Below are 25,565 nucleotides of genomic sequence, written 5' to 3'. Positions count from 1 at the left end.
CTGTACATAGATTTCTATCTTTTTAAAAAATGAGATGAACAAACTCTCTCACACATGCACACACACACATTTTTAAAATGTTAATTGCTAAGCATACATTTCAAACGACAGCATGCAGCCAAATAATTCTACTTCATCCATTTAGCTGATTGTTAATATTTGCTTTCAGAAAAGCAAATTTTATTTCGAGTCAATGAGAGAAACTGACCTGGGGCCCGACAGGGAAGGCTGGATGGGATTGACTGGGTTGGTGCTGATCAGATGTGCTTGTATCAGACAGTGCTGTATTTCCTCTGGCTCCTGGAATTCAAAGAAAAAGCTCTACCTTAATATCTAGCCTGGGGACTAGCACATTACATTTTGCTGTGATGTCACATAGCATCAAGCTGAAAATGATATGCTAAAGCGGTTTATCAATAACTCAAGCGCTCAAATCACTTATCAGCTGCATAAATTATGCTAACATTCATTCAGGCCAGCCTACTCACTCGGAGGGAGATACGGAAATCTGACAGCAGTGAAACTGAAGCCATCATCAACACAGCTAATGTGGATTGCATTATACATCCATTTACATTTTTTTAAAAAAAATCGCACAAGCTCTCTGCAGGGGAAAGAGCTTCTTTTTTTTTTTAATGCTAAAGTGAGCAACAGCTATCCTAATTTCACAGAGCAAGAATTAACTGGGCCAAAGTAAAGTGACTTCTACTGTTTATCTCTGTGAAAGAGTAAAATATCCGTAAAATATCACAGTGCAAACTAGTGGATCCAAGGCAATTGGACTTTGCACAGATGAAGAGTCAGGGTTTGGGACGAGGAGTCAGCCTAGGCTCTACAAATTTCACAGAATGAGAGACTAGAGGTAAAGGGTCTTTTTAAAATTGCTTTAATGCTCCTCTACGTAAATGCCCCAATGGGTAGACAATAGAGGAGCATAACAGAAAGAGGGCTAGATTACACTTTCTTACTACATACAATGTATCATTCATTTGGGGAAGCGTTTCAATTAAGTTACCGTATTTTTCGCTCTATAAGACGCACCAGACCACAAGACGCACCTAGTTTTTGGAGGAAAACAAGAAAAAAAATATTCTGAATCTCAGAAGCCAGAACAGAAAGAGTTATCGCTGTGCAGTGAAAGCAGCAATCCCTCTTGCTGTTCTGGCTCCTGGGATAGCTGTGCAGCCTGCATTCGCTCCATAAGGCGCACACACATTTCCCCTTACTTTTTAGGAGGGAAAAAGTGAGTCTTATAGAGCAAAAAATACGGTACTTCACTGGCAGCAGGACGCATTGCCACGCCACCTCAGCTGACTAGTATGTTCTGCACAGATTCCAGAACAGTTTTAAGCAGGGCCAGCCCAAGACATTGGGGCACCTGAGGCAAGCCACAAAATAGCGCTGACACCCCCCTTCCCTGCTACCAGAGAAGAAGGGGTGAGTAATGATCTACATCAGGGGAAATGGCCGGGGGGGGGGGGCACTGAATCAACCCAATGGAATCAAAGGTCTTGGGGCGGGGGAGAGGGTCTGCTCCGAATTGTGGTGGGCAGGTGTACCATTTTAGAGGCGGCATTGCCTTCAAGGAGTGCACAGCCACAGCCACGGGCACCCCAGCAGCAACAGCAGACGATGCATTCCTGGGAGGCCAGATCTGCCGCCTCGTGGAAACTGGCACCCGAGGCAGTTGGCTCACCTTGCCTCCTGGGTGGGCCGACCCTGCTTCTAAGAGACGTAGAACCAGATCCTTGCTCTGGAACAGACTGCCCCAGTTCCTAAACCTGCCCTCCAAATGCTTTGGATTACAACTCCTATCAGTCCCAGCCTGTATGTCTAAAAGGTAAAGGACCCCTGACAATTAAGTCCAGTCATGAACGACTCTGGGGTTTCAGTGCTCATCTCGCTTTACAGGCCGAGGGAGCCAGCGTTTGTCTGCTTCTGCAGACAGTTTTTCCGGGTCATGTGGCCAGCATGACTAAGCCACTTCTGGCAAAACCAGAGCAGAGCACGGAAACGCTGTTTACCTTCCTGCCGGAGCGGTACCTATTTATCTACTTGCACTTTGACGTGCTTTCGAACTGCTAGGTTGGCAGGAGCAGGGACCGAGCAACGGGAGCTCACCCCATCACGGGGATTCAAACTGCTGATCTTCTGATCAGCAAGTCCTAGGCTCTGTGGTTTAACCCACGAGAGGAGTCATTTAACCCTTTCCCCACTCAAGACTGAACAACGGGAGCTCACCCTGTCACGGGGATTCGAACCGCCAACCTTCTGATTGGCAAGTCCAAATGGAACAGTGGTTTAAACCATAGCACCACCCACGTCCCCAGCCTGTATTCTTGGAGGGTGCCAATCAGGACACTTGGAGGGTATGAAATAGTTACCTGCATGCCACCAAGTTCCTGAAAGAAGGTCTATGCAAGCAAGAAGCTGGGCCTCAGCCCGTTGTACCTGGCCGTGGTGCTGATCAGCTGAGTACCCCCACCTCAACACCTAGGAGTGCTATTGCCAATCAATCTGACCAGAAGAAGAAGAAGAAGAAGAAGAAGAAGAAGAAGAAGAAGAAGAGGAGTTTGGATTTGATATCCCGCCTTTCACTCCCCTTCAGGAGTCTCAAAGCGGCTAACAATCTCCTTTCCCTTCCTCCCCCACAACAAACACTCTGTGAGGTGAGTGGGGCTGAGAGACTTCAGAGAAGTGTGACTGGCCCAAGGTCACCCAGCAGCTGCATGTGGAGGAGCGAAGACGCGAACCCGGTTCACCAGATTACGAGACTACCGCTCTTAACCACTACACCACACTGGCTCTCAGAGCCATACTTCCTCTAGCAGCTAAATTGGGGTAGGAATATGTACCCATCTGTCGATGCAGTTCAATATCCACTTAGAGATACATGCACGTAAGCCTGCTTCCACCTTCTTATGCCTCAATAAGTAGGTAGGGGTGTGTGCATTATTTCTGCAGGTGAATGGCTATTAGTAGCAAATAAAAATAATAAAAAATAAATCAATGAAGCAGGAGCCTGCCTGTTTATTGTTTCTGGGGCAGGATGCATGAATGCCTATGGCAAAGAAGCGTCAGGAACGCAGGTGCCTGTGTATCCCAGCAACAATTTTTAGGATTTCTGCCAGACAGTTTGGTGTAGATTTTGTTTTCTGTGGTTTTACTGATGGCTATAGAAATGGAATTCTAACTCAACCTTAATAAGATCCTCTCCCCCCCCCCCCACCCCACGTTTGTCCTATGAATAGCAAGTGCAAGGCAATTCAGAACTATTTTATTGCCACGCCATGGTCTGTGAAGGAAAAAAAAAGGGGATCTGATTCTGCCATACTTATAAATTTTAAAGAAGGTATTATCTGCTCATTTAAAACAAATTCTTCTATATATTCTCCAAGGGGACAGACTTATAAATAATGTAAATGTGAAAGAAATACATCACCACATTAAGGTACAAATAAAATAGACTGCTACATATTATTCAATTGACTTCTATCTCTATAGCAATGTGTCAATCTTAACAATATTTTATATGGGGATTAAGCAATAAATGCAGAGAATCATTAGGCAGAAACCTGGGAATCTTATTAATTTGTAATTTAAAAAACAAAACAAAAGGAAGTCAGAGAGGCACATTGGTTTGGGAATACTTACAAGTGTTGTATTGAAATTCTTACATTGATTTAGAACAGGTTAAAAATAAAAGCATGTTGATGTTTCTATAAAATGAACAGTGCCAACATTGATATCACATTTAATGTTCTTCCTCTCTTTAAAAAAGAAGTTTTTAAATGTATATGAACTCCAGCAGTTGGCTATTACATTTTTTTAGGACATTAATTTTAAAATAAAACCAGTGCAATTGTACATTCCAGTTCAGGAGATGGGGAGCACACAGTCACCAAAGAACAAACAGATAAAGCCAAAGTTCCACCCAGGAGCTATTAAGGGAAATAGCTTAATAGAGGGAAAAGGCATAGTCTTATTGGTATTTGCCACTTAGGGGGAAAAAGTAACACAAAGTAGAAATAGTAATACATGCAACATCTTTACATGGCTTGCGTATGTTGTGGCAATTTCAACAAATTCATATCCAAATTGCTCAGGTTATGTCTGTTAAAGTGCAAGCTGATGTGGTTCAGTGGCTAAGAAAATGAATCGCAAGTCATACAATTCCCTTTTTTGCTTCTGCCATGTTCTCAGTAGAGTCCTCTTCATACAATCTTTGCACATACAGTGGTACCTCGGGTTACATACACTTCAGGTTACATACGCTTCAGGTTACAGACTCCGCTAACCCAGAAATAGTACCTCGGGTTAAGAACTTTGCTTCAGGATGAGAACAGAAATCGTGCTCTGGCGGCGTGGCAGCAGCAGGAGGCCCCGTTAGCTAAAGTGGTGCTTCAGGTTAAGAACAGTTTCAGGTTAAGTACGGACCTCCGGAACGAATTAAGTACTTAACCTGAGGTACCACTGTACACAGAATATGTATGGGGGTGCAGGGTGGAGGGAGACATGGAATCCCACCAGGAAGCCCCACCATATGTAAGTTGGATATATGGGATCACCAGTCTCATATAACCAACATGCTTAAGTCTAATTAATGCATGAAGGGGTTAAAGCCATAGAGTAAGCTGTCCTGCCAGGCTTACCTAGGTCACTCCCCCTCACCTTGGGAGAAAATAGGTAATCAAGCTTATTGTTGTACCTCAGTCTACCTGAAAAGCTCAGCGTGTAAAGAGGTCTGAGCTGGCTGCTCTAAGATCAGATTACAAGGAGCTTTCAAGTGTTCTTATACCAATAATTTAGAAACTTTCACCCCTGCAATGAAGCCAAGTTTTACTGCCTGTGTTTTCTGACCAATGTATGGAAAAGCTCATGAACTTGACCTTTGGAGATTTTGTAAGTAAACCATTTTTAACTTACCAAATGTGTGGTCTTTTTCTATGCTAGGGGAAGAGAAGACTACTTTGGAACTTGCAAGGGCATATTTTAAAGGTCTAATAGCCTATATTTCCATGCTTTACTTTGCTGCACATTTTATTATTTTAAATCTCTGCTGGGGTTCTCTCGCCAACCAGTACTTGTCCCAAACCTGGATCTTGGTATCCAGGAATTCTCCTTTTATACCTGTTTGTTCATTGCCAACCAACACAACTGACAGTCAGAACTTCTTGTGTTTAAATACTGCATAGCCAAATTCTCTCCACATCATCTTAAACCTTCAAAAGAAGCCATGAGTAGTATTGGAGGCAGGTGTCACTCCTCACCGCTCATGTAATGACAATATTCTCTGCCTTGCTTCTCTGATGCTTTCACCCTAAGGATCAGTTTGTACAACGAGGGGTTTTCAGTTAAATAATTGCAACAACCAGGTGAGCTTTGTTTTGTGAAAGAGACCCAAACTGACCCTTTTGGATTGTCTAGTATAGAGTCATAGATTTGGGACAGACATTGAAGGCAATCTATCCACCTCAAGGCTCACTGCAGGAACTACAGGGCAGGATTCGACTGCATCATCCCTCATGCAGTGGTTCTAGCCCAGCAACAGAAAACATGTCCGCTCCTTCATCTGCATGAAGGTCCTTCAAATGTGATTCACAAACAAGTCAATTCACATATTAATTATCATTCGATGAGCTTGTCGTGTTCTTCTCCACTGATAGGTGCTATAGGCACATGTTTAAAAGGTCGCACCTCTGTCAGTTAAAATATGATGGAAGTTGCCAATTTCAAACTGGTGATCGTCACATGAAATACAGTAAACACATAATTAGGCAAATCCTTCCTTGGGGAGAAAGAAAGATGATAGCAAAAGGCTATTCAGATGTTAACTACCACATTCACATATAATCACTGAGAAAATTGATTCTTCAGGACTTATGCCCATGAAAGATGACAGCATTATTCTGATTATTTGCATCAATTGGCCTTGGCATGGCCTTGACAGCATTCCTGCTGTCTCCTGTAATGAAAGTAATGCATGAGCTATAAAAAATTAGCCCACTATTCACTTCTCAAACATCTTCCTCAATCTGTCTAAAAGTAATGGGCCGGTCCTTACATACTAGTTCAGGGACAACCTATATGGTGCCCTTCAGATGTTATGCACTATTACAACTCCTACAATTGGCCGTGCTGGCTCAGGCTGATTGGAATTGTAGTCCATGGCATCTGAAGGGTAGCACATTTTCCTTCCTCACTTGATCACTGAGAAATCAGGTGATGGCTTTCAAAAGTTATTGAGCCATCAGAGATCACGCCCCGCATGCAGAGCCGTCATGTGACTTCTTCCTTTAAACCCAAGGTTCATTAGCTGTGAACCATCAAGTGTCAAACAGTGAAGCAATGCACATGGTTGTGTGAATCAGCCCCTTGTCTAACTCTGTGTTTCTTAGCACAGTGCAAAAAAAAAGCTAAAAATCACCTAGTTCCTTACTGAACCTAAAGCACACCCCCAGTGAATTGAACAATGACTTATTTTATTGTTTAATAGAATATAAACAAATCATTTATTTGGAAGAAAGCAAATAATGTAGAACACCATTTTCAGTGCTTATACAAATAAATTACTGTCAGACCTTAACTATCTCCAATATTAGTTCCAATAATTTACAAAGTGTGTCCATTTTTCAACAGTTCTAGTTTTCTGGTTATTGTTACACCTTCTATGTAACCCACCCATTGGTTAATTTGTCTAACTGTGAGATCTAAACACATCAATAACCCACACAGTCATGATTATTCCATTTATGAACCCTCGTAATTTTTGCTAACACTAATAGATTCATAATTAGAGATTTCATGAACATCTGATTTAAAAAATAATAATAATCCAATGAAATAAAAACAGCAAAGGTCTTCATCCCAATCCTAACCTTGCAATTTCTGATATTGTGGTCATTACATTTCTGAGCACAATTCAAAGACCTTTAAAGCCCTAAAGGGCCTTGGCCCAGTATACCTGAGGTCCAGCTCCGAGGGTCTTCTGGCGGTTCCCTCCCTGCGAGAAGCCAAGTTACAGGGAACCAGGCAGAGGGCCTTCTCGGTAGTGGCACCCGCCCTGTGGAACGCCCTCCCACCAGATGTCAAGGGAATAAACAACGATCCAACTTTTAGGAGACATCTGAAGGCAGCCCTGTTTAGGGAAGTTTTTAATGTTTGAAGTTTTATACTGTTTTTAGTGTTCTGTTGGGAGACACCCAGAGTGTCTGAGGAAACCCAACCAAATGGGCGGGGTATAATAATAATAATAATAATAATAATAATAATAAATTATAAGTTTCCAATAATCATGTGCCACCTGGCACACCCACACATATGAAGTAAACAATGAGATGCACATAACCAACATTTGTGGCTCTGTGGAACGAACGTCCCCAACTGAGAGACATCTCACTCCAACTTTGTCTTATTTCAGACAACAGATAAAAACCCATCTTTTTCACCAAACTTTCAATGACAGATTAAAAGTCATTTTATGTTTTTAATTATGCTATGTATGGAATTTATTAGAATTATGTTAATGCTTTTTTTGGCATATAAAAGTTATGACGCTGGAAGATGAGCCCCTCAGGTCAGAAGGCGTCCAACATGCTACTGGGGAAGAGCGGAGGGCAAGTACAAGTAGATCCAGAGCTGATGAAGCGGCTGGGCCAAAGCCGAAAGGACGCTCAGTTGCGGATATGCCTGGAAGCGAAAGGAAAGTCCAATGCTGTAAAGAAAAATATTGCATAGGAACCTGGAATGTAAGAACCATGAACCTGGGTAAGTTGGAGGTGGTCAAAAATGAGATGGCAAGAATAAATATTGACATCCTGGGCATCAGTGAACTAAAATGGACGGGAATGGGCGAATTCAGTTCGGATGACCATCACATCTACTACTGCGGGCAAGAAACCCGTAAAAGAAATGGAGTGGCCCTCATAGTCAACAAAAGAGTGGCGAAAGCTGTACTGGGATGCAATCTCAAAAATGATAGAATGATCTCGATACGAATCCAAGGCAGACCTTTTAACATCACAGTAATCCAAGTTTATGCACCAACTACTGGTGCTGAAGAAACTGAAATTGACCAATTCTATGAAGACTTACAACACCTTATAGAAGTGACACCAAAGAAGGATGTTCTTCTCATTATAGGGGATTGGAATGCTAAAGTAGGGAGGCAAGAGATAAAAGGAACAACTGGCAAGTTTGGCCTTGGAGATCAAAACGAAGCAGGGCAAAGGCTAATAGAGTTCTGTCAAGAGAACAAGCTGGTCATCACAAACACGCTTTTCCAACAACACAAGAGACGACTCTACACATGGACATCACCAGATGGGCAGCATCGAAATCAGATTGATTATATTCTCTGCAGCCAAAGATGGAGAAGCTCTATACAGTCAGCAAAAACAAGACCTGGAGCTGACTGTGGCTCAGATCATCAGCTTCTTATAGCAAAATTCAAGCTTAAACTGAAGAAAGTAGGAAAAACCACTGGGCCGGTAAGATACAATCTAAGTCAAATCCCTTATGAATACACAGTGGAAGTGAGGAACAGGTTTAAGGATTTAGATTTGGTGGACAGAGTGCCTGAAGAACTATGGATGGAGGCTCGTAACATTGCACAGGAGGCAGCAACGAAAACCATCCCAATGAAAAGGAAATGCAAGAAAGCAAAGTGGCTGTCCAACGAGGCCTTACAAATAGTGGAGGAGAGAAGGCAAGCAAAATGCGAGGGAGATAGTGAAAGATACAGGAAATTGAATGCAGATTTCCAAAGAATAGCAAGGAGAGACAAGAAGGCCTTCTTAAATGAGCAATGCAAACAAATAGAGGAAAACAACAGAATGGGAAGAACCAGAGATCTGTTCAAGAAAATTGGAGATATGAAAGGAACATTTCGTACAAAGATTACCATAATAAAGGACAAAAGTGGTAAGGACCTAACAGAAGCAGAAGACATCAAGAAGAGGTGGCAAGAATACACAGAAGAATTATACCAGAAAGATATGGATGTCTCGTACACCCCAGGTAGTGTGGTTGCTGACCTTGAGCCAGACATCCTGGAGAGTGAAGTCAAATGGGCCTTAGAAAGCACTGCAAATAACAAGGCCAGTGGAAGTGATGGTATTCCAGCTGAACTATTTAAAATTTTAAAAGATGATGCTGTTAAGGTGCTACACTCAATATGCCAGCAAATTTGGAAAACTCAGCAGTGGCCAGAAGATTGGAGAAGATCAGTCTACATCCCAGTCCCAAAGAAGGGTAGTGCCAAAGAATGCTCCAACTACCGCACAATTGCACTCATTTCACACGCTAGCAAGGTTATGCTTAAAATTCTACAAGGAAGGCTTAAGCAGTATGTGGATCAAGAACTCCCAGAAGTGCAAGCTGGATTTAGAAGAGGCAGAGGAACCAGAGACCAAATTGCAAACATGCGCTGGATTATGGAGAAAGCTAGAGAGTTCCAGAAAGACATCTACTTCTGCTTCATTGACTATGCAAAAGCCTTTGACTGTGTCGACCACAGCAAACTATGGCAAGTTCTTAAAGAAATGGGAGTGCCTGATCACCTCATCTGTCTCCTGAGAAATCTCTATGTGGGACAAGAAGCTACAGTTAGAACTGGATATGGAACAACTGATTGGTTCAAAATTGGGAAAGGAGTACGACAAGGCTGTATTTTGTCTCCCTGCTTATTTAATTTATATGCAGAATACATCATGCGAAAGGCTGGGCTGGATGAATCCCAAGCTGGAATTAAGATTGCCGGAAGAAATATCAACAACCTCAGATATGCAGATGACACAACCTTGATGGCAGAAAGTGAGGAGGAATTAAAGAACCTTTTAATGAGGGTGAAAGAGGAGAGCGCAAAATATGGTCTGAAGCTCAACATCAAAAAAACGAAGATCATGGCCACTGGTCCCATCACCTCCTGGCAAATAGAAGGGGAAGAAATGGAGGCAGTGAGAGATTTTACTTTCTTGGGCTCCATGATCACTGCAGATGGTGACAGCAGCCACGAAATTAAAAGACGCCTCCTTCTTGGGAGAAGGGCAATGACAGGCCTAGACAGCATCTTGAGAAGTAGAGATGTCACCTTGCCAACAAAGGTCCGTATAGTTAAAGCCATGGTTTTCCCGGTAGTGATGTATGGAAGTGAGAGCTGGACCATAAAGAAGGCTGATCGCCGAAGAATTGATGCTTTTGAATTATGGTGCTGGAGAAGACTCTTGAGAGTCCCATGGACTGCAAGAAGATCAAACGCATCCATTCTTAAGGAAATCAGCCCTGAGTGCTCACTGGAAGGACAGATCGTGAAGCTGAGGCTCCAGTACTTTGGCCACCTCATGAGAAGAGAAGACTCCCTGGAGAAGACACTGATGCTGGGAAAGATGGAGGGCACAAGGAGAAGGGGGCGACAGAGGACGAGATGGTTGGATAGCGTTTTCGAGGTTACCAGCATGAGTCTGACCAAACTGCGGGAAGTAGTGGAGGACAGAGGTGCCTGGCGTGCTCTGGTCCATGGGGTCACGAAGAGTCGGACACGACTAAACGACTAAACAACAACAACAACAATGCTTTTGTTTGTTACATGTTAGTAAAGGTAAAGGGGACCCCTGACCATTAGGTCCAGTCGTGGCCGACTCTGGGGTTGCGGTGCTCATCTCGCTTTATTGGCCAAGGGAGCCGGCGTACAGCTTCCGGGTCACGTGGCCAGCATAACAAAGCCGCTTCTGGCAAACCAGAGCAGCGCACGGAAACGCCGTTTACCTTCCCGCCGGAGCGGTACCTATTTATCTACTTGCACTTTGACATGCTTTCGAACTGCTAGGTTGGCAGGAGCAGGGACCGAGCAACGGAGTTCACTCCATTGCAGGGATTCGAACCGCCGACCTTCTGATCGGCAAGCCCTAGGCTTTGTGGTTTAACCCACAGCACCACCCGCATCCATGTTACATGTTATGTTTTTATATAATTTAACATAGGATCAATTTCAATGGGATTACTCTGAGCATGGCTTTGTTAACTGTCATCTTACGTCTAGATCCAGTTGTATATTTTTTTTAATTTTAAAATATTTTTGTCCTATCCTTCCTTGATTCGCACCCAAGGCTGTTTATGCAACAAATAAGTTACCAATTATACCAAGTGAATTCAACAACAATAACATTTCTATTATGTCATCTATGATCTATTCTGTTATATATGATCTAGTTGGAGGGGGTTGGACTAGAGTTGGAGTCCCTTCCAAGTCTAAAATTCTACAATTTAATAATAATAATAATAATAATAATAATAATAATAATAATAATAATAATAGAGGAAGCCAAACAAACAGAACCACCAGCAGCAAAAAAGCAGTAGGCTAAGATAATGCTCAACCAAACATCCTTTTAAAGACAAGGTACCATAAATGAGAAGTTCTTGCCTCCATTTCCCATCTGTCTAATCTCTAAAAGTAAGCATATGTGATGACCAGAGTTGCACAGAAGAAGGCAATCCTCCTTCTGGGTTCAGATGTTCAAGGTGTTAATGCCAAAACCAGAACTCTGAACTGTTCTCAGAAACAGGCATGATAAAATTTCAACAAGCAATTTGGGGGGAGGATTCAGAACAAGATTCTTGAATATATTCAAGAGCTTTAAAAATGAACTTATTTTTAAAGCATGTGCTTTGGATACTTTTTGTACCTCACAATTATAACCAGAGACACAGCTGCTATGAAGGCAGAATTAAAAATATGTGGGACCCTGCATACATTTTGCTTTTCGCAGAGGTATTTTAGAATGAAATTTGGCATAACCTTAAATGGCTGTTGTCAGAGCTGCCCCAGGTCCCAGCTCACAGAGGACCAACGCCAGTCCGTTGCTATATTAAATAGTCTTTATTGAAGTTCAGTTTCTCATTTACAGCCACGGCGCGCAGCTCTACGTCTTAAACCCTAGACCGCCGAAGCTCCGTCTGAGTCTCCTCCCCCCAGACACCAGTTTAAGACCCTAGCCTTGCTCCACCTCTTTCTCTGCTCCCTCTTCCTCTGGGTCCGCCTGTCCGCCGGGGTTTTCCCCTTTCTAGACTCTTCTGACGCTGACTCCCCCGAGTCTTCCCCCTCCCTCTGGCGGGCTTTAGGACCTGGTTCCCAATCCGGGCTTCCTGCTGTCCCGCGTGCCTGTACATTTGAACTTGGCGCGCGCGCCCAGCCTGCCACCTTCCTTCTGACCGTTATACTGCTCCTGTCACTGCTCCCCTCTTCGGGGACGCTAGCTGGGCCTGACTCCTCCTCCCTGCTTGCCGGAGGAGACGCTGACTCTGACCTATGGGACTCTACCCCCCCACTACGCTCCGGTGGGGAAGCTGGCCCTGATTTCCAGCTACTGCTCTGGGAGTCTCCGCTGGCCCCCTGCTTCTGGTGTGTCCCCCCTGGGACCCCCCTTGCCCTGGCCATCGGCGTCCCCTTCTGGGAATCTTCTGATTCACTGGAGAGGCTCATGGAATCTCTCGGGTCACTGTCATTCTGCCCTCCGCTGCCCTCAGATTCCTCCCCCTCGCTCTCCATTTCCTCTCTCCCCTGTGCCTCTGCTCCTGAGCCCCTGACAGCTGTACTTCCCATTGCACAATATTCAAGAGGTCTCTGGTGTGAAACTCAGCACCTGATTTGTCCAGCTCTTTTTCCAAGCCAGTTTAGCAATGCCCGAGAAACAGCATACAATTTCATGTGTATGAATGAGGCTTTACACAGCCTCAATATGAGATTATTCATGCTGGCTTTCCAGGATCAAAGAGTGATGTATCCTCCCGACACCCATATCTCTTTCACTCATGCACTTGTACTTCACTTAGCCTCATAGGCCCTCCTCCTAAGCTACCCACCGTATAGGAATTGCACCAGAAACAGGTTTTGCTTGAAAACCAGAAGAATGGCCAGAAGAAGAATTGTGAGTTAAGAAGCAAGAAAATGCAGCAAATGGCTGGGAGCTCCATTGCATCCAGCAGTCCTGGTGAAAATTTATTCTCTGCCATTTATTACTGTCTGTGAGAGCATAGGTGGAAACACCCAAGAATGAAAACCCCAGCCACAAAACATTCAGATAAGGCCATGATTCTTTGTTTACTTGCAGTGCTCTCTATATGAGCCAAACGGGAGAAGGAAAGCTCTGATCCTAAAACTCTACTGCCTTGTGGGATATCTTTGGGAGAAGAAAAGGCTAAGTAAACCCTGCACAAATCTACAGTCTAAAACAGTTGGATGGTGCCTTGTATACCTCCTTCCAGCAACTCCTGCAGACAAGCTGGTGCCAAATGTATTGTTCTGCTTTTCCTTTAACAACATCAGTGAGGCTGAGAAGGGTGTCTTGTTCTCTGGGTACCGCCAGAGGTGCACTCCATTGTCTCTCAAGACAAACAGATGCCAACAATGAAAACTACAATAATAGTGACTATTATTTGGTACTTAAAAAGGTAAAGGACCCCTGACAGTTAAGTCCGGTCATGAATGACTCTGGGGTTGTGGCGCTCATATCGCTTTACTGGCCAAGAGAGCCGGCATTTGTACGCAGACAGTTTTCCAGGTCACGTGGCCAGCATGACTAAGCTGCTTCTGGCGAAACCAGAGCAGCGCACGGAAACGTCGTTTATTGGTACCTATTTATCTACTTGCACTTTGATGTGCTTTCGAACTGCTAGGTTGGCAGGAGCAGGGACTGAGCAATGGGAGCTCACCCCATCATGGGGATTCGAACCACCGACCTTCTGATCGGCAAGCCCTAGGCTCAGTGGTTTACACCACAGCGCCACCCGCGTCCCCTATTTGCTACTTAGACATCAACAGTTGAAGCCTCAAATTTGTTGCTGTCCACTCTTCCTGAGCAAAGAAACCCCTCTACAGCTGCTTGACCAAGTCATAGCCACCACTACGGGCTGCTTTGACTTATTCTGGCTGCTTATATATGAAACTGCTTGGAGTGGGCAAGTTGGCATCAATAGGCTAATGACACTCAGCTGTATTTCTCCCTAACACCTGAATGTTAGGGAGAATGGAGAGGCCAACCAGTGCTTGGATGCAGCAGCGAGATGGATGAGAAAGAACAAGCTGAGTTGAATCCTAGCAAGAGAGAGGCACTGTGGGTAAATGGTTCCCATGTCTGAGAACTCCTGGATGGGGTTGTCAGACCCCTAAAGGAGAATGTTCTCTATCTGAGAGGGTTCTGGATCCAAGGTAGCCTCAGCAACTAGAAGTACCTTTCACCTGCTGGTACATCAGCTGCAACCATTCCTGGACCAGGAAAACTTGGCCATCGTAATTCATGCATTGGCTGCACGCGCACGCGCGCGCGCACACACACACCCCCCTAGCATGCCAGTGCAATGTGCATCGCAACACAGCTCCACTCCATCTCTCTTCTATTTAGAGGCTGATGCAAGCCTTACAAACTAGATTCAATCTTTACTGGTTGAAAACTAAACAGGACCCTCTACTTTTATCATTTAGGCCAATCCCAGCTTCCTGGCAATTTGAACTACGTGATACATATTTTTGTCACATTCACACTTTTAGGTGTTCAGCAACCCCTTTGCTCATTACTTTTTCGTTCCCTCATTTCCACGCAGCAGTCTATTATTTACATTATTTCCAACCCCACATCTTGATTTATACAGTTTTGCAAAATAAAAATGCATGTTCATATTGGAGCATCTTGTATTTTTACACTCTGAATGAGAGCTGAGAAGCAAGGTCACTACATGAAATGGGAAGAGAGATCATTGTAAAATCATGTTCCTTATTTAAAATAAGCTGACGCCCCTTCTCCCTGCCTCTCCCCGCCACCCCCCCCCCCCCACCCTGAACGGTGCACAAAGATCCCTCTGTTAATGGTGCATGCATCTTTTATGAACTGGACCCTGCCCATTGTGGGTTGTAGTTTCTTTGCTAGCACACATATAATCATATTAAGGTCACAAAGACTCTATCAATTTTCTACGAATTCATACAATATTTCTTTTGCTGTTAGCACTGCTGAATATAGTGGTGATAAAGGTTGCCTATTAGAAGATGGACAGTTGAACACATTATTATTTTATGTTGGACAGCTGATCCCTAACTAAACAGGGCAGAAGACGCTCTGAATTAAACTTCCTTTCTTTCCATTCTTGCATCCTTACTAAATGCCAAAGGAGGAGTATGTTAAAAGAACATCTATTATTTGGGGCAACTGCTACTATTTGCCTTTAAAAAAAATATCACTAGCCATCAATTTCTCATGAGGTTCTTCACTTAATTTATATATGTTTTCATCTGATTATAAAGTAGAAACGATTTTATCTTTAAGCAGAGTTGTAATCCATGCTGTAATCCTTGCAGGGTTTACTAATCCCAAATGCTGACCAGGCTCATCTCCCAAGATTAGTTTCTCTTACTTAAACAATAATGATACACCTAGTAGATCTGAACTACTGATCTGCCATTTAGCCTCATCAATCAGAAAACATTGGAATCGGTCTTTCATAACTCTTTACCTAGAACCATAAGTTTCAGAAATTTGCAAAAGGCAAGGAATGCTGAGATTCTTTCTAGCCTCCCTAAGTGGTTTCCAAATAGGGTTGCCACCTTTGTTCTGGCAAAATATAGGACAGGATGGCGGGGGCTGGGGGCAACCCCCACCCCCCAATGCTGAAATGACTTCAAAGCAACCCATTAAAATCTGTTGCAGCCGAACCGGATGGCCCCTCTGGAATTTGTCGCACCCAGACATGAATTTGTAAATTTGTCTGTGCCTTGCTAACCAGAGCTTAAATGGATGACCTTTCGCATACCCTTGCACACATGCGCAGAACTGTACAGTGATACATACAGGCCAGGGCAAAAAATAAATAGGGGGACGTATTCTGATGTGGGGATGAACTATGTCCCACATATTAAATTTATGAAGGAGAGAAAATAATATTAGGGGGCAGTGGGGAGGGCAAGCCTTGTGGGGAGAAACGTCTCCCCCACCCTCCTCTCTCAAATATCATGTGGGGCTTCTGGGCTACACTGACACAAAACCGTTTGTTTCTAGAGACTTAGAACTTGTAGTTCTCTGAGGGACAGGGCGCCAAAGAGAGAGAGAGAACAGCAGAACACAAACCACATCCTGTATTGAATCAATACAGGGCATAGCATTTTACACTGAAATAACAGACAATCCTGTATTATACAGGACAGGTGGCAACCCTGTTCCCAGGGCAAACAGGCATCAGCACTGAGAACCATGATCTTAGAGCAGGGGTAGGCAAACTAAGGCCCGGTGGCTGGATCCGGCCCAATCGCCTTCTAAATCCAGCCTGTGGACGGTCTGGGAATCAGCGTGTTTTTACATGATTAGAATGTGTCCTTTTATTTAAAAGGTCTAAGGTCTAAGGCCCAAGGTCAGCCCGCTGCTGAAAAAGTTTGCTGACCCCTGTCTTAGAGCAATGAAGCAGGATTGCGTTTCCCCTCCTCAAAATTATGACCATTCCTTTAACAAACTGCAACCTTTTACTCAAGTGGCTGGGAAGGTGCAAAAAATATATATGTTATATTCAACCAACCACCAGAACACAGAACTTAATTAAGTTTGGGTTCTCTGGACTCTTTGCATTTATTTACAAATATTTGCATTTATTTACACATACTGTACTCGTGAATCCCCCTTGCAAACAAATGACATTGCTCCCACGTCAGTTCTTTAGGGGTGACAGCTGGCCCCCAAGTTGCTTAAACTCAGCTCCTTATGACTTTCTCAATCCTGCTCTCAATCTGTGATGCATTGTTCTTTTCACACACAGAGAGACACCCCCCACCCCACCCTGCCCCCACCCCTTGCTAGAGGCCTGAAATCTGGATGAGTCCTCTTTTTTGACCATCACCTAGCCTTCTGGAGAAATATTAGTTCCCATGGAGACCCAGCACCTGAATTTTAAATGCCATATTTTTGTCAAATCCAGGTACTGCCTCAGGTCGACCCACACAAGGGCAACCCACCCTGATAATCCCAGAAGTCTGATAGGAAGCCCACAACAAGCCCTTTTGGGGTCAGAAGGCAGAGCCGGCTTGCTTAAATCAACAGATAAAATAAATAAAGTACTCATGGGGGAAAGCGCAAGTCCATGCTTGAAATGGCATTGGCAGTGACAGTGGGGGGGGGGGGGCTTATTCACAAGGAATCCATTCTAAGACCCAAATCATTATGAATTCAACTACTTCAGATTTTGGATCTGAAGCCCCAAAGCTGTTCACAGGATGCATGAATCAAGGTATTAGCTTAGAAGCCAATGAGCAACCTTAAACACCCCCAAACTATTTAATTGGTAGAAGGGTTAGGAGTGCAGAAGAGGGGCTCTACCCTGGAAAAAAATTAGCATCTTTTCATTACTGAGTTGTGTTTTCACCAGATTGTGTTAAGCTGTGAGAGCAGACAGGAGATGGTGCTTTATGAAACTCTCTCTCTTGGTACTTAGTCCACTATTCTGGTCTTGCTTCCAGCAGCGTTTTTGACAATTTCCTACTCTGCTCTGTGGTTTTTATGCAGCCCTACGGGGCGGCTGAATCAAGAGTCTCATTACAGGTTGTTCAGCTGCTCAGACTTTGCTGAGACTCTTAAAAGAGTAGCCCCACAGAGAGGCATACAGTAGGAGCCAAGCAGTGAGCTAAGGGGATGACAGCAGTTTTGGTCTGTAGACATAAGGCCAGGCTTTAAGATCAGATGAAATTACAAGTGAAAAAGAAAGAATAAAAATAGAAAACCCTGCTACAAATGAACATGCATATGGCATGCATTGTGAAATGTTTGTGTTTGCAAAAATTCTGTTACACCCAGCCCCCCTCGGCAAGACCCCAACAGCATGATACCTATAGCAAAGATCTCATGAAATGTCTCAGCAGGGCAAGCCATTATTTCAAATGAGAGCATTGGCTTCTATCTGTAGCAACTCATGGTATATTTGTGGCTGAAGATTGTGTGTGTTTTTGACTGAAATTAACCTGTGATTCTGTTTGCAATACAAAACCCACCAAAGGAAATGGCTGTGACAGAGCTTGACAAAGGATTCCCATATCATGTCAATTTAGCTATACTGATGCAGTTCCTAGGGAAATAGTTCACATGCCTCGTTTGAGAATATGAAAAGCAACACGCACCCCCATACAACACGTCTATTCTAAACTCAAGAAGAAGACATACTGAATGAAGAAAATTAATGCTAATTTGTGTTTAAATATTGGGGAAACTGGAATTAATAAATTGAGGAACAGAAGTATTAGATCTTAAGGCAGCATAGGTTAAAGAACAGAAAATGTAATAAAATATATTGTCTGATCTACAGGAAAATCAAGAAGATGTAGGAATTTTTACATATCAGCCCATGAAAATACTTACCTACAAATAAGTATGAGTTCAATAGGACTTAATCCCAAGTAAGTGTGAACTGGATTACAGCCTCAGATTGATTCAGTCTGATTGCTTTTATAATGCATAAAACTTGGTGACATGCTGAAAGATCATCTCCAAACATCTTCTTTATGGCAAAACCTTTCCATAATAACATGCTGTGCGGATAGCATGTATGCAAAACAATTCAGGTCACCTACTGAGTCAAAAGTGACTGACAACTGGCAACTGAAAATGGCCAGGCTGTTCAATACCTACCAATCTTTCAGAGGCAAAATTAGGCGCACTCGTTCTCCCCTGTTCTCACACCAAATCATGTGGCTTCCGTTTACCTTTCCCCTTCTCTGCCTACAGTCAATTGCTATGAACAGCCTGTCTGCTCCTGCAGCCTTTCGAAGCAGGCTGCGCTAGTAGGATATTGGCCATAACAGTTTCCTATTTATTAAAATAATTGTGGGTACGGAACCCTTAATCTTACAACAGATTTATTTATTGCATCTATAGTGCATCTTTTCCTCCAAGGAGCTCACAGTTGCATACATCAGTGTTTCCCAACCTTTTTTGGGCAATGGCACACTTGTTTGATGAAAAAAATCTCGAGGCACACCACCATTACAGCCCCGTGACGTCAGCGCGCAGCGTCGCGCCGGGAGGGACGCACGAAAGTGTAAGTTTCAAATTTTTTCCCTCCCCTCCTGTGTAAAGGGGAATGCACTCTGCTAAGTAAAGGCACTTGCCACAGCAGCGTCAACGTCACAGCACCCACCGGCACCCAAGAGAGAAGGGGTCTCAGCAGCCCTTTTGCCAGGAAGAGGAGCAAGAACGAGAGGAGGAGGAGGAAGAGGAAGAGAGTCCCCCCCAAAAAACATTCTCCTTTTGATCTTCCTTATTTGCAATTCCTCATTGCAAAACAGCGGTTGATATAGAGCTGATTTTTTTGTTATTACAGTCCCCACCCCCTCACCTAGAAAAACACCCCCTGTCAATTTTATTATTATCATTATTATTATTATTATTATTATTCCCCGCCACTCTGGGAGGCTGAAGCCCTTTAAGGCTTCCTTCTGTCCACTCTCTGTGAATTACCTGCCCGGAGCGGGTTTCGGGGGGGGGGCGCTGCTGCCGGTGTCCTCCCCGTCGAGTCTCGCCTTGCCCGGTGCGTGGCGGCCGCCCTTTCCCACACTCTGCCGGCTGCGCTGCCAAGCCCCGCGGCTCGGCCTGTCAGCGTTACCGGGCTCGGCGGGCGGTAATTCCCGAAGAAAGCCGGCGGCGCTTGAAGAGCTGGCAAGCCCCCATTTGCATGTCTGTTTTCCGCAGCCCTTGGAGAGGATTAAGTTCCCTCCTTCCTGCCGGGGAACCTCCAAGCTTTGGGGGTGGGGGGGAGGAGGCAGCAAAGCGAGGCAGGAAGGAGAGCGCGGCTTGGCTGGGTGAGCTTTGGCAGGGGCAGGGAATGAGAGCCGCGAGGCGGGCGCTGCGGGCGGAAGCGCTGCCCGCCGAGCTCGCAGGCAGCCAGGCAGGCAGACGGCGAGAGCCCCGCGCTGGGCGGCCTCTCCTCGCTGCCGCCGCCCCGCCTCTCGCCGCCCGACTCGCCCGCCTCCCTCCCACGGAGGTAGGCTGGTGTGCCGTGGGAGGGAGGCGGGCGAGTCGGGCGGTGAGCACACGCGGGGCGGCGAGCGAGCTCCCTCCCACATCCCATCGCCGCTCGCTTCGGCCGGCCTACTGGGCTGTCGCAGGCGGAAGGCCTGCGCATGCGCGAGGTTTTCGCGCCTTCCTCCAGTAGGCCGGCCGAAGCGAGCGGCGATGGGATGTGGGAGGGAGCTCGCTCGCCGCCCCGCGTGTGCTCGCCGCCGCCGCCCCGCCTCTCGCCGCCCGACTCGCCCGCCTCCCTCCCACGGAACACAAGGCAACGTTCCACGGCACACTAGTGTGCCGCGGAACACCGGTTGTGAAACACTGGCATACATGGTTCTCCCCTTGACCTTAATCCCCACAACAAGGGGGGGGTAGGGAAGGCTAAGAAGCAAGTCATGCCCAAGTGGAGATTTGAACCCTGCTCTCTCAGGTCCTAGTCCAACACTCTAACCACAATGTGGAGTAGAAAAAACAACAACCATCATTTGCTATCAATAGGAGGGAAGAAGTAAATGTCCTTTTCTGTCTGTGTGTCACATGGAACATATCCCACTCTCAGGGGCGAACTGCTTGTTAGGAATCACTGGTGACCTTGGGGGGTTGGGAGGGGAGTGCCTTTGACAAGGGCACATTCTGAGCATAGAAATGGGTAGGTAAAGGTAAAGGGACACCTGACCGTTAGGTCCAGTCGTGACGACTCTAGGGTTGCAGCGCTCATCTCGCTTTATTGGCCGAGGGAGCCGGCATACAGCTTCCGGGTCATGTGGCCAGCATGACTAAGCTGCTTCTGGCGAATCAGAGCAGCGCACGGAAATGCCGTTTACCTTCCCGCCAGAGCGGTACCTATTTATCTACTTGCACTTTGACGTGCTTTCGAACTGCTAGGTTGGCAGGAGCAGGGACCGAGCAACGGGAGCTCACCCCGTCGTGGGGATTCGAACCACCAACCTTCTGATCGGCAAGTCCTAGGCTCTGTGGTTTAACCCACAAGAGGAGTCATTTAACCCTTTCCCCACTCAAGTCCCCACACCCCACAATCAGAAGCTTCTTTTGTCTTTTGGAGGGCTTCAAATGCAGGCAAAGATTTGCTTAAGAGCCAGGGCCGTCTTAAGCATATCCGGTGCCATGGTGCAAAGATCCCTCCAGCGCCCCACTCCCCCATTTCCCAGAGTTGTCGACCTTTCCTCAAGCCTCTGCAGGGATCGCTCTCCTCCCGCAGGGGCTTGGGAAGGGAGCTGCACGCCCGCCAGCCATATGGTTGATGGGGTGCAGCTGGCGGGCGTGCAGGAGGGAAAGGGGAGGCCGCCAGCAAAGCCACTCAGCTCCCCCACTCGCTGGGGCGCCCCTGAGAGGCAGGCGCCCTGGCGCAATGCACCAGTAAACCCAATGGGAAAGATGGCTCTGTTAAGAACATAAGAAGGGCCTGTTGGCTCAGGGCAGTGGTTCATCGAGTCCAGCATCCTGTTCTCACAGTGGCCAAGCAGAAGGCCTTAAGCAGGACTCTTCCCTGCCATAGTTTACATCAAATGGCATTCAGAAGTCTACTGGCCCCATCAGCGGAGGCAGCACATTTGGTTTGTAGCCACGGTGGCCTGCGTTAGCCTAATCCTCTTTCAAACTTGTGGGAATGAATTCCATCGCAAACTACACACTGTGTGCAGAAGCACTTTTTTTTTGTCTGTCCTGTTATGGCACCCACTCTGTGCAATAGTTTGCTTGGGAAAAATCCATTTGAACGGCATCGTTATATATTTCAGGCCAGGTGTTTAAGACCTTTCTTTATCTCCCAAACATACCCCTCCCCTCCGCTTCCCTGCTTTTACGGTGGAATTATAATTTTCTTTGTTGTTTTTCTACTGCTGTACTTAGTTAGGTTATTTTGAATTAATATTCAATACCAGTTGGGGTTAATAGAATTAATTCTTACTGACATGCTGCCTGTTGCCTTGAAGTCAAGGAAAGGGATCTAAGAAAAAAGTGAATAAATAACTGAAGAATTCTATATTTTAAATATTGGATTTTTAAAGGAATTTTAAGCTATGACACTTACAATTTATTCTGCTAGACAGCAATCTTAGACCCAAATACTAGGTCTTGAGGCCGACTGAACACAGTAGAACTTACTTTTGAGTAAACAGGTATAGGATTGTGCTGTAATTATAGTAATGCAGTAACTGCAAAGCTCAATTTGTAAACAAGTGTGTGGTTGTCTATATATTGTTAGTATATTAAACAAGTACCCCTTTTGCTCATATATAAACTCATTTTTAAACATTGATATTTTTTGACATTCCTCTGAAGAGCATTTGTGGAATACTATGGCAACTCCCCAAATAGCAACAATGGATGAACACCAGCTTGAGAAATTCATGTCTATATTATTTATGAAGCTACAATTCTCCTGTAAATAACCCAGTTGTTAAAATGATATGTATCTATGTAATTGAGTCTTCTGTATACAAATAAATAAGGCTTTATTGCAATGTCAGAAGTTAACAGACCAGTCAATAAAATCAATAACTCACTTTTTCTTGCTTATATATCTACCTTTTCTCCACCTTTCTTGTGTCCTCTGTTTGTTCTCATTACATATTAACACTCAAAGGATATATTGTGCTTATGTTACTGTTTATTAAATGGCAATGAGCAAAAGAAGGCTTAGGAATCACAACCTCAGCAATTTAATAGACAGCCTATTTGTTGTGTGATTTCATGTATACCTACTGGAGATATACTAGGAGGAGAGAAAATGTCTCTCTTGATATATCAGAGTGCATGATACTTTTTAATATGAATGACTAGATGAAGGTTTAAATAAATTAGGTTCATGTTGATACACTTAGCTAAAAGTGCTTCAGGCCTGTATTGCATTATCCCATAACTGCTGTCAAAACAGTGCTGCCAGATTACAGCCTAGCACCTCTATTGCAAGGTTGTGTCAGCATTTCCGATTATAAACTAGGTTTTTTCAGAAGTTTCTAACATCCATTAAAAAAAACTAAGCCTTTAAACTGTATGCATATAACCCTCATACTGGAGTTATCAAGATAAGGCCAACACACATCCAATTAGTTGGTTCTTTTAGTATAGGAATCCGGATATTTGTATAATTTTTCACAATGCCTTTTACACATGTATTAGTAATAATGATAATGATTAAATACCGCATTTACACAAATGCGCCATCAAATCTAATAGGCACTCTAATTTTTGTGACATAATTTGGCCAAAAATATGTGCATCACATTCAAGTAAATACGGTAATCTTTACTAGTAGTAATGTCAGATGCCATCAATAAGAAGGCATCCTGGATCAGGGAGGTTTGCCTCCCGCCCCCAGCCCTGGTTTTTAAATTAATTCTATTTGCAAATTTCAGTACAGAAAAAGGGCATCAACAAAACAAAGAGTTGAAAGGGAGCCGGCGTACAGCTTCCAGGTCATGTGGCTGGCATGAATAAGCCACTTCTGGCGAACCAGAGCAGCACAAGGAAACGCCGTTTACCTTCCCGCCGGAGTGATACTTATTTATCTACTTGCACTTTGATGTGCTTTCGAACTGCTAGGTGGGCAGGAGCTGGGACTGAACAACAGGAGCTCACCCCGTCGTGGGGATTCGAACCACCGACCTTCTGATCGGCAAGCCCTAGGCTCTGTAGTTTAACCCATAGCGCCACCCGTGTCCCTAGTTACCCAACTAGGGAGATCGTGAAATCTCAAGAGGTGGGTTTAAGAAGGTTAAGAAATTGTGCCAGGTTAAATTGACTAGAAGCAGTTTGGCTCCTCGCTTTCCACCTATCATGCAGTAGGGGTGCCCAACCTTTTTTTCAAAAAGGGCCAGATTTGATGAAATGAAGATGTGTGAGGGCCGTCCAAACTTGTTGAGCTATTTTTAGGATTTTACCCCAGGACATATACTGCCACGGGGCCGGATTAAATCGACCATTGGGCCGGATTAGGCCCCCGAAATGGACTTTGGACATGCTTGCATCAATCTTTTGATGAGAGTGAGATGCCAAACACGCTTATACCAATCTGCAAATGAAAAATCTAGGCAAGACTGAAGCACTAGGTAGTTCCCTAGACTGGATGGGTTGTGTTCAACCTTCTTTTGGAAGAGGTGAAGGTCTGCAGTCTGGGGCTTCGCCTGGATCCACTGTTGTCACTGGAGGCAGAAGTGTCCTCAGTGTCATGGAGTGCCTCCTACCAGCTTCCACTGGTGGGATCCTAGCTATACAGGGGTAGCCTGCTTCAGCTGTCCATGCTGTGGTAACCTCTAGTTAGAGTTCTGCAATGTGCTATATGTGGGGCCTTTGAAGACAGCTTGCACACCCTCCAAGTGTCCTGATTTTCCAGGGACGGTCCTGGAATTATGAAAGCCGGCTTCTGATTTGATTTGATCCCAGAATGTCCCCATTTCCCCCACTGCCTCTGCTGAGCTCAGAGAGGAGGATGAGCTGGTACTTGTCCCGAGCGATAGATGCGGTGGCAGCTGCGAGGGACCATCTTGTTGCCAGATATTATACTGATTCTGGCCTGACTGCCCTGGCTACGAATTAGTTTCCAGGCTCAATTTAAATTGCTGGTTATAAGGCTTTATGTTGCTCAGGACCCCAATACCTCAAGGACCGTCTCTCTTCTCATGAACCAGCCGGGACCCTGCAGACTCCGTCTGAGGCCCTTCTCAGTGTGCCTTGTCCAAGGGAGGTGGGGAAGAGAACTACACAGCCTTTTCCAGTGGTGGCTCCTCAGCTTTGGGGAAACCCTGGAAACATGCCTGGTGCCACCGCTGCCAGCTTTTAGGTGCCAGGCAAAGGCATATTTTTTTTACCAAGGTTTTTGGTGCGCAAGTTAGCCTCTACTAGTGTGCTCATCTTTTAGTCGGGTGGAACAGGACTTGCCCTTCTTATGGAATGATCATTTTTAGGCTTTTTTTTACTGCGCATCATTTGGCTTTTAGCTGTTCGCAGTTTAAGTCACTTTGAGGCATTTATTTTATGTATACAGCGACTAACAAATTCAATAACTGATAATTAATAATATGATATCTATGATTCTTCAACCGGGCTGCAGTCTTGAAGTGTAAGAGCATGCAGGGTTCTTTTAAGCCAAAGGCTGCATGTTATATTTGTCTCATGGAATTGGCACTGCCGTAAAGAGTTCTCCAGCACCAGCCACTCACAGCACCATTTACTGTCATGAGTTAATGAGCGTTCCCATTTATGCTCCGCGCCATCTGTAGCCAGTGTGGTGTGTGCTGCAAAGGTGCAACTTGCTACGGGGAGAAGACTGCAGCCCTGGTGAATGTCATGTGTACTCTGGACCAGAGCCTAGAAAGTTACTCCAGCCTTTATTTCTCACAGCAGAGATGCGAGGCTCCTTCCCCTTCCAAGGATAAGGATTATTGTGAAACATGCAAGTACCTCACACCATGCCTACAGTATATTTTGCCTACACAGTAGCCCTGTTCAGAAGCAATCCTTTATGTGTTACAAGAGTGCATGAGGGCGGGGAGAAGGATTGCACGTGCTGCTGGTCCC

At 45.0% G+C, this 25,565-nt stretch overlaps 1 protein-coding gene across 1 annotated transcript in view; it reads right to left on the bottom strand.

Moving 5' to 3' along the window:
- The window catches only part of POU6F2 (POU class 6 homeobox 2), a 247,798-nt gene that overhangs the window by 157,204 nt on the left and 65,029 nt on the right, over positions 1–25,565 (bottom strand). The window contains exon 2 of the mRNA XM_028750937.2: positions 209–300. Coding sequence (XP_028606770.2) covers positions 209–300 — 92 coding nt within the window. The remainder of the gene's footprint in view (positions 1–208; positions 301–25,565) is intronic.

The sequence above is a fragment of the Podarcis muralis genome, chromosome 12, assembly GCF_964188315.1.
Source record: "Podarcis muralis chromosome 12, rPodMur119.hap1.1, whole genome shotgun sequence".
NCBI classification, from domain to species: Eukaryota; Metazoa; Chordata; class Lepidosauria; order Squamata; family Lacertidae; genus Podarcis; species Podarcis muralis.
The sequence above is the reverse complement of the archived record's forward strand: the minus strand, read 5'-3'. Positions and strand labels throughout refer to the sequence as shown.